This window comes from Stegodyphus dumicola, chromosome X2 (genome assembly GCF_044657685.1).
Source record: "Stegodyphus dumicola isolate Sdum_Otavi_A_Nest chromosome X2, ASM4465768v1".
Lineage (NCBI taxonomy): Eukaryota > Metazoa > Arthropoda > Arachnida > Araneae > Eresidae > Stegodyphus > Stegodyphus dumicola.
The window spans coordinates 48,390,191-48,406,027 of NC_140781.1; the positions used below are offsets into that span (position 1 = coordinate 48,390,191).

At 33.0% G+C, this 15,837-nt stretch overlaps 1 protein-coding gene across 7 annotated transcripts in view; it reads right to left on the bottom strand.

Moving 5' to 3' along the window:
• The window catches only part of Smox (Smad on X protein), a 192,402-nt gene that overhangs the window by 23,765 nt on the left and 152,800 nt on the right, over window positions 1-15,837 (bottom strand). For all 7 annotated transcript variants that reach the window (XM_035369412.2, XM_035369404.2, XM_035369386.2 and 4 more), the window contains exons 6-7: window positions 11,191-11,403; window positions 2,620-2,757 (exon numbers count right to left, since the gene is read on the bottom strand). In XM_035369412.2, coding sequence (XP_035225303.1) covers window positions 2,620-2,757; window positions 11,191-11,403 — 351 coding nt within the window. The remainder of the gene's footprint in view (window positions 1-2,619; window positions 2,758-11,190; window positions 11,404-15,837) is intronic.

Consider the following 15,837-nt stretch of genomic DNA (forward strand, 5'->3'; position numbering starts at 1 on the left):
ACCACCATTCTAATTCAATGTATGAAGTTAGCAAAGATTAGAATGGTAATTTCTGCATACAATGATTGGCTGCCCTCGGGTATAGCTGCTTACTGCATGAGTCATGCAACCTTATTTGGTCTTACAGTGCTACTGCATTTGATAAATAACATCCCTTGTTGTCAAAGAAAACTTCTTTAGTTTTTTAATGAAGATGATTGCTGAAAGATGGCATCAATGAAAGTTGATGTTCATTGCTGCTCATGTCGAGGTCCACAGATGTAACTTCTTCACCTTTCAGCCATGTTGAGACATGTGAAACAATGAATGCAAAAACACATCCATGTCTTTCATATAGTAAGTGTAGTCATCTCAGCCTCAGTGACAAATTAGCACTTGCACCAAGAAACAAACACAAATACTAACAGCAAATGTACAGATGTAGTTTTCTTCGTAGACAATATACTTGTTTTTATGCCACAAACTTCAAGTTTGACCTCCAAGATAATTTAGCATCCTAAAAGGCAATGAGGCACCCATAGTGTCACATTTCCCAACCTTATTAATTGATGGTGCCAGACACAATAGCAGCAGAGTATGCTAATGGCAGATTTGCCACACTGATGACAATAGACATACATACAACAGCACACACATGGAGAAGATAAATGATATCATGCTTCAGAATGCTACAAAGGGTCTTAGGTAAGCCCATACATTGTAGCCACAGCCCAATGCAACAATAAACCACACCATTACACAAGTCTCAGTAACATGGTCTAAAATGCCAACAACCGGGCAGGTCCTCTCGCATCACACTAAAAATGCTACAATGAAGACCTGTATAACAGTCACATTGAGCAGCTAGCATTCACTAAAAAAAAAAAAAAAAAAAAAAAAAAAAAAAAAAAAAAAAAGACACACATTGGCAGCACATATGCAGGTGCATTTCTGCACTGGAGATATATTTGATTGCACATTTCAAATGGACACTGCAAGGTCACCAATTCCCTCCTGGACAATGAGCATCCTAACCTTACTAACAGAAAGCATCATGAGATGATGGTAGCAAAATGAGGTCAAGCTGGGTCCCCTCCTAGAGGAATTAAAAACCCTCATGGGCATTCACTGAATGACCAAGATCAGTGGGTTGTGGGATACAGTTACCACATACATGTTTAGCCCCATATCTTTTGAACCCACGAGCAACACGGATGTCTTACCTTCTATTCTAGATTTTGGAAGAACTTCATTCTAAACTCACAGAATGGCTGCACTAGGATAGAGCTGCTTTAGCGAGATGGAGTGACACTATTCTTTGAATCTATAGTCAATATGGATGTCTACTGCAGTGGTACTTTGGTATATGTCAACTTTGAAATAATACTGTTTGGACTTGAAAATTTTTATTTCATATACATTTATCTGGAATATGATTCAAGTTCAGCAAGTCATGAATGCACACAGCACACTTCTTTACCTATTTTGAAAGAATGCTATGACTTTCTATGAGTGTCAGTACACCTGTTGTTATGATTTAGTAAACATATAATGCTATAAGTCTGAGTTTTAGGAAAGTTATGGAGAAGAGTCAAGCAATGAAGAAAATTATTATAATCATTATGGAAGTGAAAAAAAGAGCTTGCTGAAAAAATATGAAGATGGCACTTGTATCTGGGACTTAGCTATTACATACAATATGGCAGGTATGATAGTCAGTATGGCTGTGAAAAACAAAGACGTCATTAAATCAGCTAGCACTGCTAAGAGAGTCAAATCGATTGTTCAAGATGAGAGATGCTACAGCATTGTGAAAAATTGCTTTTGATATGGATAGCACGATAGCATATCTGGATAGCACGAAAATATTTATGTACTGTATCACGCATAGCTCTTCATTTATGTACAGTGCAAAGTCCGAGATCCAGGCGTCCAATAACCAGAATGATCTAAATTTTTGCCTCAAAATAATCAACTTTTTTTGTATGTTTTACACATGCACATGAGTTTTTCCCCGCAGATAGTTCTGATTCTTTATTTCACTTCAGCACTTGAAGAAACAATAACTTAATAGCATAAATTTGTGTGATGAATAATTTGGTTGCGTAGCTGCTTGACACAAGTATCAAACTGAAACATTCTTAGTCATTCAGTAGTTATACTTCAAACTACATCATTGATTTTATGCCTCCTAATATTTTCTACCCCTGAAGCCAACCTGGCAAATCATTTACATTTTGCTTTCAAAACCACATGTTCACCAACACATGACAACTTGAGTAATGACTCCTGCAGCAATGCCCAAACAATTTTTTTTTCATTAGTAATTTAGTAGCAAAGAGTATGGTAACCTTTCACATTGACATCATGCTTAGCAATGATTACAGATTTTAGTTAAATGCGCCAAGAAATGTTGACGAAATATTTAACAAAAAGTTCTTTCCATATGCTAAAAGTAGATTTTGTACTTGGGTATTGGGTACTTGATATGTGTACTTGGGTTCAAAAATATAACTGTACATATAAATGAATAAAAATCATGACACAAAAGAAAGCATTTTAATGCATTTATAAATGCAAGTTAGCTTAGCATGTCTTTACAGATTACATAAAAAAATTAAAAGGACTCTCAAATATTACCTGGTGGAATCTTGCAAACAGTGGCTGGATGCCATCCATATCTTTGGTTACAATTGGGACTTTGAACAAATATGCTACTATCACTCAAACATTCTGCGAACACCTCACCACCTATATAATACAATCTGACACCACGTCCTAATAAAAGATGGAAGTATTAGTTAAAGTATTCAGAAAACACATACAGTGGTATGCACGAGAAATGCGGCACTTTCATTTCTAATGAAATTAAATTATAAGAAATGATACAAAAATTCACTGTTGTTAAAAAAATGGACATTTATGTTTTTGTTTAAACAGTATTAATATGGCAAAAAGATGACAAAATTTATCTTATTTCCATTTAGGAAATAGCAATAAAAGCATTGTTAGGTATAAGAAAACAGGACAAACATGTTAGGACATTTAGAAAATATTTGCTAAACAATCAATAAAATGAAAATCTTTACAATTTTTTTTTCTAAGGCACTGCCAGAAATCACGTTGAAAATTGATTTACATACAGGAAATTTACAATAGCTTCATTGCTTATTTTTCCATGCAGTCACGATACTTCACAACACACTTGGTCTAATTTTCCACAAGCCTGTGGATTAACGTATTAACCCTTTGACTGTCAACAGCTCTAAGCTGAAGCGTTTCACAAAAGCAGCGTGTTGCCATAGAATGCCCGACCAAATACTTTTCCCTCGTTGCTAAGCAACAAATGAGGTATAAGGTTTCTGTTGAATGTTGGACTTATATGACAGAAATAATTTCCGAACATACACAACACGGTAGTAAACAGGCAAAGTCTTCAATGAGCATGCATTTGCACCCAGAGTTTACATTGGCGGCTCGCTCCGGACTCATATATGTGCCCATAGGTCCCACTGATGGTTTCTGCTGGATGCATATATGTGCCCATAGTAGTCAAAAGGTTAAAGAACCTTTTTAGAGTAGTTATTACCAACTTTGCAACACTCACCCCTCAGAATCATATGCAAACTTCTGATTCTCCATTTTCTCCAAACAAATGAAAGTACAAAGTCCCCAAGTCTGAAATGTGTAACAAATATTCCATACAAGCCCATCAACAACAAAATACAAGTAACACTTTGCTACTCCTCCATGATGCAAGAGCAAAACAACAATATTGTATGAGCTACTGTATAAGTGATACAATCTTCTGGCTTGTTGTAATTCCTACAAAACATTTGGTTTTCCATGATGCAAGTTGAGAGCATAGTTTCCATGCTATATCAGTTACTGTGTAGTTGATGCATTTTGCTGGACCACACATATACATAACCCCCACACAGCATTTTACTAGGAAGGCACAAAATAAGACATTTCATTCTTTCATAACTTAATCTCACATAAACTGTTTTACCAGATTTCTGGAACTAATAATTAGAATATTCAAAATGTCTTTCTCAATACAGCTAATTACCAGAGGGGGCTTTCTACAGACTGACAATTTTACATTTTAAAAAGATAAATGCATAAGCAATTACTATAAATCTACTACTTATTATATAAATTTTTTATTAGGTATTCAAAAAACATCTATTAAGAGTAAGAGATGATGTGGATGAACTTTTAAATTTTTTTAATGTGCAATGATCATTTTGTGTTGAAAAAGTCAAGGAACAGCCTCATTGGGCGGCAAATGCCCCCTCCAGGAAATGAGTAAAAAGTATACTTTTTTTTAATTGATGTATACATAAAACATGTAAATGTGTTATTTTACACTGATGGAATTAATTATTCTACTACTTGTGAACCTCCCACATTAAACAATTAAAAAAAAAACTGCATATACTCAAAACTATTAAAAAATTCATATGATCAGTTACAATAGCAAAATGGAAGTTTTATGCAAGTAAAGAAATGAAGATACTTGTTATCTGCAAAATCCATGATGGCAAAAGATTGCTTTCTGGAGTAAATACTTTTCTAAGGAATAAGTATTTTTTAAAAACCATTAACAAAAGCAAATTTAGCATTCTTGACTCTAAGAAGACTAAGAGCCTGAGGAAAAGTATATGAACTGAAAGCAAAGAATACAGTCTTAACAGTGAAATATGGTAGACATGGTATGGCAGTCTGGGAATGTTAGGTTAAATTTGAGAAATGCACTATGTAAACTAATTTGATAGAAAGTACAAGAACATCTAATGAATTAGAACACGATTAAATAAAATTTAAATATCACAACGGATTTAAATTTTGTCAAGACTTAAAATTGTATGACACATCTATATCTTACATACCATAGTTGACATGACCTGGAAAAAAAATGCAAAAACATATTATTTCCAATTAAGTGAAGTTGTATGTATGGTAAAAATTTCATGTATCATATACCATAATTATATCACTTTGGTGTCAGCTTAGTATTAATATTTTAATTTTTTTAACTTGTTTATTCATTTCCTAATGCTATTTTAAATGTAATTCTGTTTTAAAATGTGCATACGTAATTCTAGAAATATTCGGTATAAATTCCTTATTATAAGTCATTTTTTGTTTAATTTAAGAAATATTTTATCACTTGTGAAAGCCCCTGTACAAAATTTTAACTAGACATTTAAATACAGAAAATGTTAATTGCACTCTTTTCCAGTAAGATTAAAGCTACAGCTTTACATAACAATTCTGAAATTATTCTTAAAAAAATATTTACCATATTAGAACCATATATTACCAATATGCCATCAAAAATCAAAAATTGTATGTTCCAAAACAATTTTCTGCAAACTGAAGAAAGAAATGAATTCATGACAGTTCTAATACCAAAGGCTATATTACAGAAACAAAGGACACCTGTTAATTTGAATAAACATGTTACTGAAATTATCCTAATTCAAAAATAAATTTACAAGAACTTAGAAAGGAACATTTTGGAGGGGAAATTTCCTAGTAATATAAAGGATCAAATGAAGTGCTTCTTATACCTAATTCTGAGGCCAAATATAAATTTTATTCCCCAGCAGCTAAGAGGGAAAGATTGTACCTGATATGCCATGTACCCAATATGAAGGATTACACCTGATGTATACTTGCCAACCTACGACATTCAAAAATCAGATTTTTTAAAGAAATCAGGAGAATTTTTCTAAATGATAAAAATATGCTTTCTATGCTACACAGAACGAAAATATTTTTAAAACGAATTAACTTTATTATCAATATCTGAAAGTTCAGTTACTAATTCCTAAATGCAAATACAGTGGAAGTCCAGAAATCCGCAAAGCTTGGGACCAAAGGTTGTGTGGATTTTAGAACAGAAAAGATAAAGCATAATATTCAAACTAAAAGTGCAAAATAAATAAGGCCTATTAGATACATTTAATTAAATTATTATATACATTATTGTAATAATTTATTATATGTATGGGTAAAGTACAGGAATGAGGTTTGCTGATTTCGCCTCATACAAAAATTTCCGGTTTTGGATTCCTGTGTTAGAATGAATCACTGTTGCTGTAAAATTTCAACAGCTTTTCTTTATTTTTTCGTATATCATACACAATTGTGTCACAATTCCATACAATTCTGCTATAAACTAAGAAGTAGCACCTGCCTCCATCTTTTGCAGAATTTGCACTTTTTGTATTACCGTCAATGCAACGTGTTTACGTTTTTCAACGTTTCAAGCAGTAAAATCATGAGTGTGTTTCTTATCTGACATTGTATTAAAAAGGGCTGAAATTAAAATGTTCTTAATTTATCCTCAAAATATTTGGATCAAAAAAAGGCAGCCCTAAATAATCTCGTGAAACACAAAAGCTGAGAAAATATAACGTGAATCGTAAACTTGAAAGAAGAGTTGAGTGAATCATCTGCTTTTTTACCTCCATGCAGATTAGAGGGGAAAAAATTATCATGATGTCAATAATTTGGTATTTCTGTTATGACTCATTATTATTCGGTAAGTATTTTTTCTTCGATATTTTGTACTCAAGGTTGTGATTTCCGGAACCTATAAATTGAATGTTTATATTTTGAGAGGCAACACGGATTTCATGAGTTGGCGGATTTCAGGTCGGCGGATTTTTGGTTTTTGACTGTAGTACAAAAATAATATTTTAATCAGCTTTTAACAAATGCGAAGAACAGTAGCAGATTTTGCTTTAATAAAGAAACTTCGTTATTTTGTTTATTAGCAATTGCCATGTAGGCCTGCTTTTACTAATAAAAGTTTTTCTAATGTGCCGTTATTGATAATAAGATTCAAATTTAGTCCTGGTTGTAATAACAACACTGAAAATCCTCTTGCATTCTGCATTACTGTGGGGTATTGTCAGGATGGCCAATATTATTCTAGACGGTTCACTATATACTGTAAAATCCATCAATATTATTATGTATGAAGGTAATGTTCTCTCTCTCTGATGGATTTGGACACTTTTTCTTTAGGAAAGCTGCTGAACAGCGACACAATTGATTAAAATGAATACTGTTCACAGTTGGACAAACTGAATGATTCCATTGCACAGATGAAGACAGAATTAGTGAACAGGAAAGTGCTGGTGTTTTACCATGTCACATCAAGATTTGGTGACTCAAACTTGGATGGGATGTGCTGCCTCATACATCAGATCAGGCATCATTTGGTCTTTACAAAATTCCCTAGATGCTAAAACTTTCAATTCAAATGAAAGTGCTGAAAACTACTTAATTCAGTTTTTTGCCAATGAAACTATTTTTTCCAATACAAAAATTCCTTTCATTTTCATGCAAAAAATACAATTACTCTCCCAACTAATCAATATTTTCGATAGAAAATGAATGTAAATTAAACAAACATTGGATAGAAGAGGAATGTGGATTAACTCCTTAGCTGCCACGGGCGTATATATACACCTTGCTCAGCCGATGTGTTAACTGCCACGGGCATATATATATGCCCTTCCAAACTACTGTCATTTGCTTTCCGCTGCTACCCGTAAAATTATTCGCAAAGCTTTGGAATGTAGCACCACAATGACTTTGACAATTTATGCGAAGGAGGACACTATTTCAGAGAAGTGTGGGAAGAAATTGGAGAGAGGGGTGTGTATAAAGCGGTGAAAGTAATGACTGCGTGGTATTGGCTGGTGTTGTTTGAGTAAAACGTATTTTTTTTTTTATTCTGTGTCCTCCGTTTTCGTTTACTTTTTGTAGTAGGTTCCAGGAATAAAGAATGATATAACGGATGTTTCAAACCCATTTATCTTTTTTGAATTATTTTTTGATGAACTGCTCGTGCTTCATATTGCTACTGAAACTAACCGTTTTGTAGACGAGTATATGAACTAACACCTTGCAAACGAAAAATCAAGAACAAAATCGTGACATTCAACCAGTTCAGAAGAAATATGTTTTTTTAGGCATACTGATTTCACAAAGTATAACACTGAAACCTGATATTACACTTTACTGGTCTAAAAATGAGTTGATCAAAACTCCATTTTATTATAAAAACATTATTTTTATTATACTTACATCTTTTTATTATACTTTTACACAAAACATTAAATTCTGTGCATTCACTTTTTCTTTTATTCCTTATTTTGTGAAAGTAAACAGTTTTTAGAAAGTAAAACTTGCACTTATTCTCTCCCTAATACATCGTATAACTACGCGCGCCTGTGCGAAACACTGTGGCACTGAGAAATGAATGTTGTACATTTTCCGCAGCAGTTAAGGGGTTAAACAAACATGGGAAACCTAAATACTGAATTTATTCTACAGAATATGGACAGAAGTACATTTGAGAACTCTTTAAAAAAACAAAACATACAATTTTTACGAAGGATTTTGCATTCAATTTATCTTATGAAGATTTTTTACTTTTTTAGCAGAATGCGTTTTTCAAATTTATCATTAAAGATCAGTTTGTATTAATAATACACCTTTGATGTATGTATCTCATATGTGTGAACTACACTAAATCCTAGATTACAGTGCAAGACAAGAAAACAAAATAACAAGTCAAATGTATAAATTTTTGCTCTATAGTATGACTGAAACTGCAAATAAATTCTGTCAAGAACTGAAGGACCTAATAGAAAGCTGACACATTTTACATTTTTACAAAAATCATATAGCCAGCGACAATTTTCATGTTATATTTACAAATTCTATTAAAAGAGCATGTTCACACTCTCTAAAAGTAAGAAAAATCTCTACTTACATACTGCTAAAAAAGAAAGCTTGCAATCCTGTTAAAACGCTGTTTAGATACGCATCATTTTTACAGCTCAACTTGATTACTTTCATACTTAATATATATTATCTGCATTATCATGTACACTTTTTACACATACTGATGCATTATATGACTAAAGAGCTTACATCACAGCTTTATTTATATTACATTAACTTAAAGTCACTGACAATACCTTATAATAATACTTAAAGAATATATGAAGCTCAAATTTAAATAATCTCACAACTTGAAATTCTGTTGATAATTTCAGTACCCAAAACCCAATTTCACTATTGTAGAGATTATCCCCATGCTCTATAAATATCTCTCTCTACTCCTCTTCCATCTTTTCTAAAACAGCAAATTTTATGCAACCGCACAGCTTCAAATTTTCCATGATTAGAATAAATATCATTGATAAAATAGTATACCTCTTGTTTCTCGTTCCTCCTTTTTTCAGTTGCTAAGTGCTCGTTGAGCAATGCACATCTATAGATATGGAGTTTTCATCTACCAAAATTTGAAACTGGAATGCTAGTGCAGATGAAACCAGATGATTAGAAAGCATCCCACACAAGTTCTTTACATTTGCTATTCAGTAATATTTCATCATCATTTAATTTTCTGATTTGCATCTACTCCATTGATATAAGTAAAAAAGGTGTGCCCATCCCTTTATGATTACAGCAGCCATCCTCTGCCAAAGAAGATGCAAACTTGGAGAAGGTGTTTTAGTACGATGCTAATGTGCCCCAGGACATACTCATACGTGGATGTTGAGTATCACATTTTCATAAGTAAGATTTTCATATAGTTCTTCTTACTTTAAAAATTAAAAATTTGTGGCAAATGTTTTGCTTTCTACTCATCCCTTCAATTATTTTACAATTTCAATATACCTGCACTGAAGTACTTATAGCATCTGTCTCAGTGAATGCTACATTCAACGAGCATATCCAGGTTAAACAGTAATGCAAAAATTTCATTGCAAGAGTAAAAAATTAACATTGTATATTTATATGTTTATTATGACTCAACACTGGGAACCCCTTTAAAAGTGGGTTCTAGATTTTTTCTAGTGTCTTGTTACTATATCCTTTTATTGTTTCTTCATTTATACCGAGATAATGTATGAAAACATTTGTGTTGGTACGTTTATAAGACACAACATACCGAAATTATTGCTGTTACTAAAAACACGCTATTGTTATTGTTGTTGCTAAAAACACACTGCTATTGTTATTTATCACCAGAATTTGGAAACATTTATGTTTACTGTGCCGATGAGTTAAAATGCTATCTGGTGAGTTCATTTATCATGTCTATTCTGTTATTTTACTAATATTTTCTTCATTACAGTACTATTTTTATGATGAATGCAGCAATTTAATAAAAGAAACATTAGTCATCCAAAATTCCTTGTTTCATTTTGAGATTTCTGCACACTTACTGCAATTAAATATCTGCAGTTGAAAGAAATTTAAAAAGTAGGGCTAAAAACATAAAATTATCAAAAAATATCAAAATATGAAAAATAATTAAAATTTTCTGAGTTTCTTCAAATAAAAACACAATACACTTGAAAATTAAATGAGTCGTTCAGAAGCCAATGCGGTTTAGTCCAATTTTTGATATTTTCTGATTTTTGTAAATTTTGATGAAATAAATAATATTCTTCTTAGTTATTAAAGGATTTACTCGTTGCTTCCTTTTTTTCTAGGTCAGATAGCTCTTTTTTTATAGCTTCTGAATATATTATATAGTCATTTCAGAAGCCATTCTGAGCAAGTCCACCTTTTATCAGTATTTTTTTATATAAACTTTGAAACAAAAATTAAATCAATACTTCTTCTTTCGATATTTGTTGGCAACACTGAAAAACAACAAATTCATAGTAACTGTAACTTCTACTATTTAGAATTGTTCGAGTTTTATGGATGTGCTTTCTTTTAATTTGAAATATCTAAACTTTGGTAAAACATAAAAGTATTACATTGAAGTGTTTGTGAAAATTATTGTGTTATCAAAAACATTAAATAATTTTTCTTGAATAACTGTTAAAATTCTGATTGATAAAAATGTCAAGGAAAATTTCTCATCTTCAGCTGCCAAAAGATACAAGTCCTAAAATTTTTAAGTTGCTGTCATTCTTCCAATAAATACTCACGTTTTTATTCACACATCCCTGTACATATCTTTTTTTTTTTTTTTTTTTTTTTTTTTTTTTTTTTGCAGACTTTACACTAAGAAAAAAGACTTTACATACTTTTCTGATCAAATTAATAAACCAAGAATTTTAAAATTAATGTATCAAAAAACATTAATTTTCTCAATTTTTGTTTTCTGGACTTAACCGCACTGGCTTCTGAGTGACTGAAATGCCAAAATACTACCTATGTGTCTCCTTGTCTGTTCGACGACACTGTTTCGATTCACATTTGACAGAAGACCAAGACAGAAACGCTCAGAACTTGAAGGATCAGTAAAACCATCCACAGTCAATGACGGCTGAGATGCATGGAAAGTTTCTCCTACTCTAGTATTTAGTTCATAGTAAGAAATAGAGCACCAAAAGGCTGGCTCTGTATATGTAACAGGCTGAACATCTATCAAAAAGATTTTACAGTATAGCTAAAAACGATTAAAGTACACTGCAGTTAAAAAAATGTTATTTTTTACAATCAGTATAAATATTTTCTAAATACAGCTACAGGGACCAAAAGAACGTATAAAAAACTAAATTTCAAAATTTTCACAGGACAGATTTTTAAAATTTAAAAATGCCAAAATATGAATATTTGCATCATTTAAAATATTTTTGTAATTTAACATAAAGTATATGACCAGTGTTTCTGAAAATAAGGGCCTTATAAACACTTTTGTAGACAGTGTATGCAGAATAACATCTACTAACAAAGATGTATCACGATTTTTCCACTTCTTTGAAACATGGTTAGAGAGCACAAGGGAAGATGTGTATTCATTTTAATGCATGACTGAAAATTATTTTTCAGAGAATAAATATACTGTTCTTTTTATGAAAATTTTGCTTATAAACAGCCAGAAATCATTTTACCAATGAAGATTATACGTGCAATACAACTGAAATATAAGCAACTTGTTCACCTTCTACTGAAACATAATTTAGTTATAATTAGCCTGTAAACTATCACTATGTAATATTACTATTTTAGTCCAAGATTTTTGCTCATAAACACAGTTTTCATTTAAAAAAAAGGGGGGGGAATTTAAACATCAGCATTGCTAAAAGTTCTTTTGTAACTGTGATTTTAAATTAAAAAATATATAAGAATTTTTCTTTATTTTGCATTTATCAAAACTTTTTTTAAAGTATTTTTACCTGTCCTACGTACTTCTGCCCACCAGTGGCTGAGCGATAAAAACCAAAGAACACTGATCATTCAGCCTAAGCTCAAATACTGGCAAACAAGTGGCTGCTTGAAAATTTCCCTGGTTTTCCCATGTGTAATGGCAGATAGTCCATGTGTGCTTTGCCATAATCTACTAAATCCAATCCTAAGTATTGCAAAAAAAAAAAAAAAAAAAAGATGTAGAAGAAAATCTGATTTGTGACTGGTTTGGCTTGGTTTATTTTGTTTATGACAAAGCTCACAGGGACTATCTGCCTTAGGGAACAGACACCTTCATGGATGACTTTTTAAGGGAAATTGGCTTGTATATTATGTTACACATGGGGAGAACCAGAAAAACATCTATGAACCCAGCCTATTCAGATTGAATCAAACCAAGGTTAAACTTTCCCTGTTCAGCAACTTTACAGCTCAGCCACTGGTGAGCATGATTTGTAATACCAGAAACTTTAGAAAATAGTAATTTATAAGAGAATAATGAATAAATGCTGTGTTTTTACATTAAAATTTCATAAAAGAAAATTATTCTGTCAGCTATCCAGTTCATACATTTGTGAACTCCAACTCTTATATTTCCATCTCAACACCACATACAGTACTCATCAACAATTTATTTTTAGAACTTACATGCTTCTGCAATTCCACTGTGATTACATGGGAGTAGAAAAAAATCACTGTTATAAATTAAATTTACAAAATTCCTTCTGAGATATGATGTGAGAAAAAGTAAAATATGGACTTAAAAGGAGCAAGAAATTTTGCCTCTATAATTTTAGATTACATTCAGTATAATATATTCTATGAAAAAGTAGATATAAGTATATTAAGGCTGCAGCCCTAGATAAAAGTAAACAAGCCCAATTCTTATTTCTGTGAAAAGCACAATTCCTCATAATCAATACAACCAGCATTAACTTTCACATTACATAACTCAACAATGCAGAATACCAAATTGCCCAAAAGCTCAACAGACAAATTGCTAAATCCTGATCCACACATTACATGATTGTTATTTAAACTTTATAAATTCAGAAATACATTTCCCATAATTTCTATATACAGGGTTCGTAGCCACATTTTAGTTAAAAGTGTGTGTGTGTGTATTTAATTATGGCAAAATTATGGCAAAGCACACTAGGGCTATCTGCCTAAGGGGAGGGATGCCTTTTGTGGAGGACTTTCTAAGAGAAATTCGCTCGTATACACGTTACACATGGGGAAAACCACGAAAACGCCCATGCAGCCAGCCCGTTCGCGGGATTCGAACCTCGGACCGAACTACCAGCGTTCAGCGACTTTACCGCTCTGCCGCTGGTGGGCCTTTTTTTTTTTTTTTATTTTAGTTAAAAATATAAGCACCTATAAAACACTTTTCAAGCACATTTTAAGAAAAAAAATAAGCACCTGTCTAATTACATTATACACAACTGCATAACGTTAAAAGAACAATTAGACTTGTAATTTAAAATATGAGAAATTCAGTATTTGTTAAGAGAGAATGAGCATTACTCAACCATGGAAGACAATAAACTTTTATTTTAATTTTTAATAACAGTTCAATTTACAGAACTAGTTTACAATGAGAGGGAAAAAAACTATGCAGAACTAAATTATATGCTAAGATTTAATGATGAAAGTTCAGTTCAAAATAGAGAAAATAAATACACTCATGTCCATAAATTAAGGATAATGCAAAATCAGGCAAAGGAAGAGTTAGAAGCAAAACAAATTTGACTTATTTTAAAATCTTATTTATTAAACAAAAGGTAAAGAGCAAAAAAAGAAGCTATATGTTTGATATTATTAAAAAAAATAGCGATTTTTTCTCCCTGGAGCAAATTACAAAAAAACCTATTTACAAAAACCAGTATTACATGGTTGGTATGATTGTTAATACATTGTATGTCTCCCAGACAGTGCAATACGGTCCGTACAAAGTCTAGGCATGCTGAGTAACAAATTATCGATCTGATCTTGGGGGATATTATACCACTCCAAAAGCAATGCTCTCCGAAGTTCCGGTGAACATGTAGGAGGAGGTTGACGGGCTGCAACTCGTCGGCCAAGCATGTCCCACACATGCTCTACTGGATTCAAGTCCGGTGAGAATGCTGGCCAGTCCATATGTGTGATATCCTCTGATTGAAGGCATTTGCTTACGATGTTTGCACGGTGAGGACGGGCATTGTCATATATAAACACAAATTGTGGGCCCATGGTGCCCCGAAACAAACGTACATGTTGTTCCAGAATGACGTCCCGATAGATTTGGCTTGTCATGGTTCCAATTTGAACATGCAGGTCAGTTCTGGAACCCGGAATAATTCCACCTCAAACGAGCACTCCAGCACCACCATAACGGTGTCAATCAATGATGTTTTCTTGGTGGTAACGGGTACCTGGAGCTATAGTCCGGCGAGAATCAGACTGCAAGCTAAACCTCGACTCGTCGGAAAACATCACACAAGTCCACTGTTGCGGTGTCCACAATGCATGCTCTCTACTCCAGGCTAACCGCAGGCGACAGTGAGTTGCAGTAAGTGGAACGCATCTGACAGGTCTACGAGCATATACACTAATCTGCCCTAAGCGTCTGTACACGGTCTGCCTTGAAATTGTCGTACCAGTGGCTGAAGAGAGCTGACGAGACAGGTCTGAGGCTGCGCTCCGCCTGTTTCTTTTTGCAGTAACTGTCAAATACCGGTCCTCATTCGGTGTTGTAACTCTGGGGCGACCTGAGCTGTAACGTCTACTCACATTACCATCATCTTGGAATCATCGCCAAAGCCTGGATGTGACACTATGGGCAATTTCAAGTTCGTCTGATACTTCCAGTTGGGTATTCCAGACGGCCGATAATTCTACCACGTAAAAAATCATCCAAATGCGTCCTTTGTGTCATAACTATTAGGTTATTGCACTGAAATGCTTATAAAGCGCCTGAGAACAATTTTACTTCTTTGCCTGTATTCCTTATATATCACTCTCGTCATTGTGACGTACCATCGGTGTCATCTGGTTACTTCCTGAAATTTGCATATAATTCTTGAAGATGTGTGTAGTGATTTTTACAGGTGATATATTTATTTTAGAGTTCGATTTCCGCGTGACTCCGAATTATCCTTAATTTATGGACATGAGTGTAATAATAAGCCATATTTATTATATTCGCTTGGCACCTAAAAATAAATACAATTTATTTTTCCACTCCTATTAACATTTAAATAACTTTAATCAAAATTCTGAAATTTTTCTAAATGTTCATTGTATAACAGTTTTCCCTTAACAGATATTGCAAACAAAGTAATTTAGGTAAAAGAAGGAACTTTTCTGAAATCAGAAGATGGGAAATCGCTTCATGCAGTCATCCTTTAACAGTAAAAGCTTAACTAACCGGCTTACTCGGAAATTACCGAATATCTGAAAATTCCGGATACTCAAGCGTAACTGGTAAAAGAGGAAAGGGGGTAGATTATGTAGCCGTTCTTTAGATTTTTCAGCTAAATACAGTACAAAGTCTTTAATCCGGACATCCATAATCCGGACCTCAAAGCTACGAACTTTCAGCGCATGCGTGTTTAATGTATAACGGATGGTATACACTAGGCTAAAATTATCTAATTATCTATTTCAGTTAATGTTGCAGAT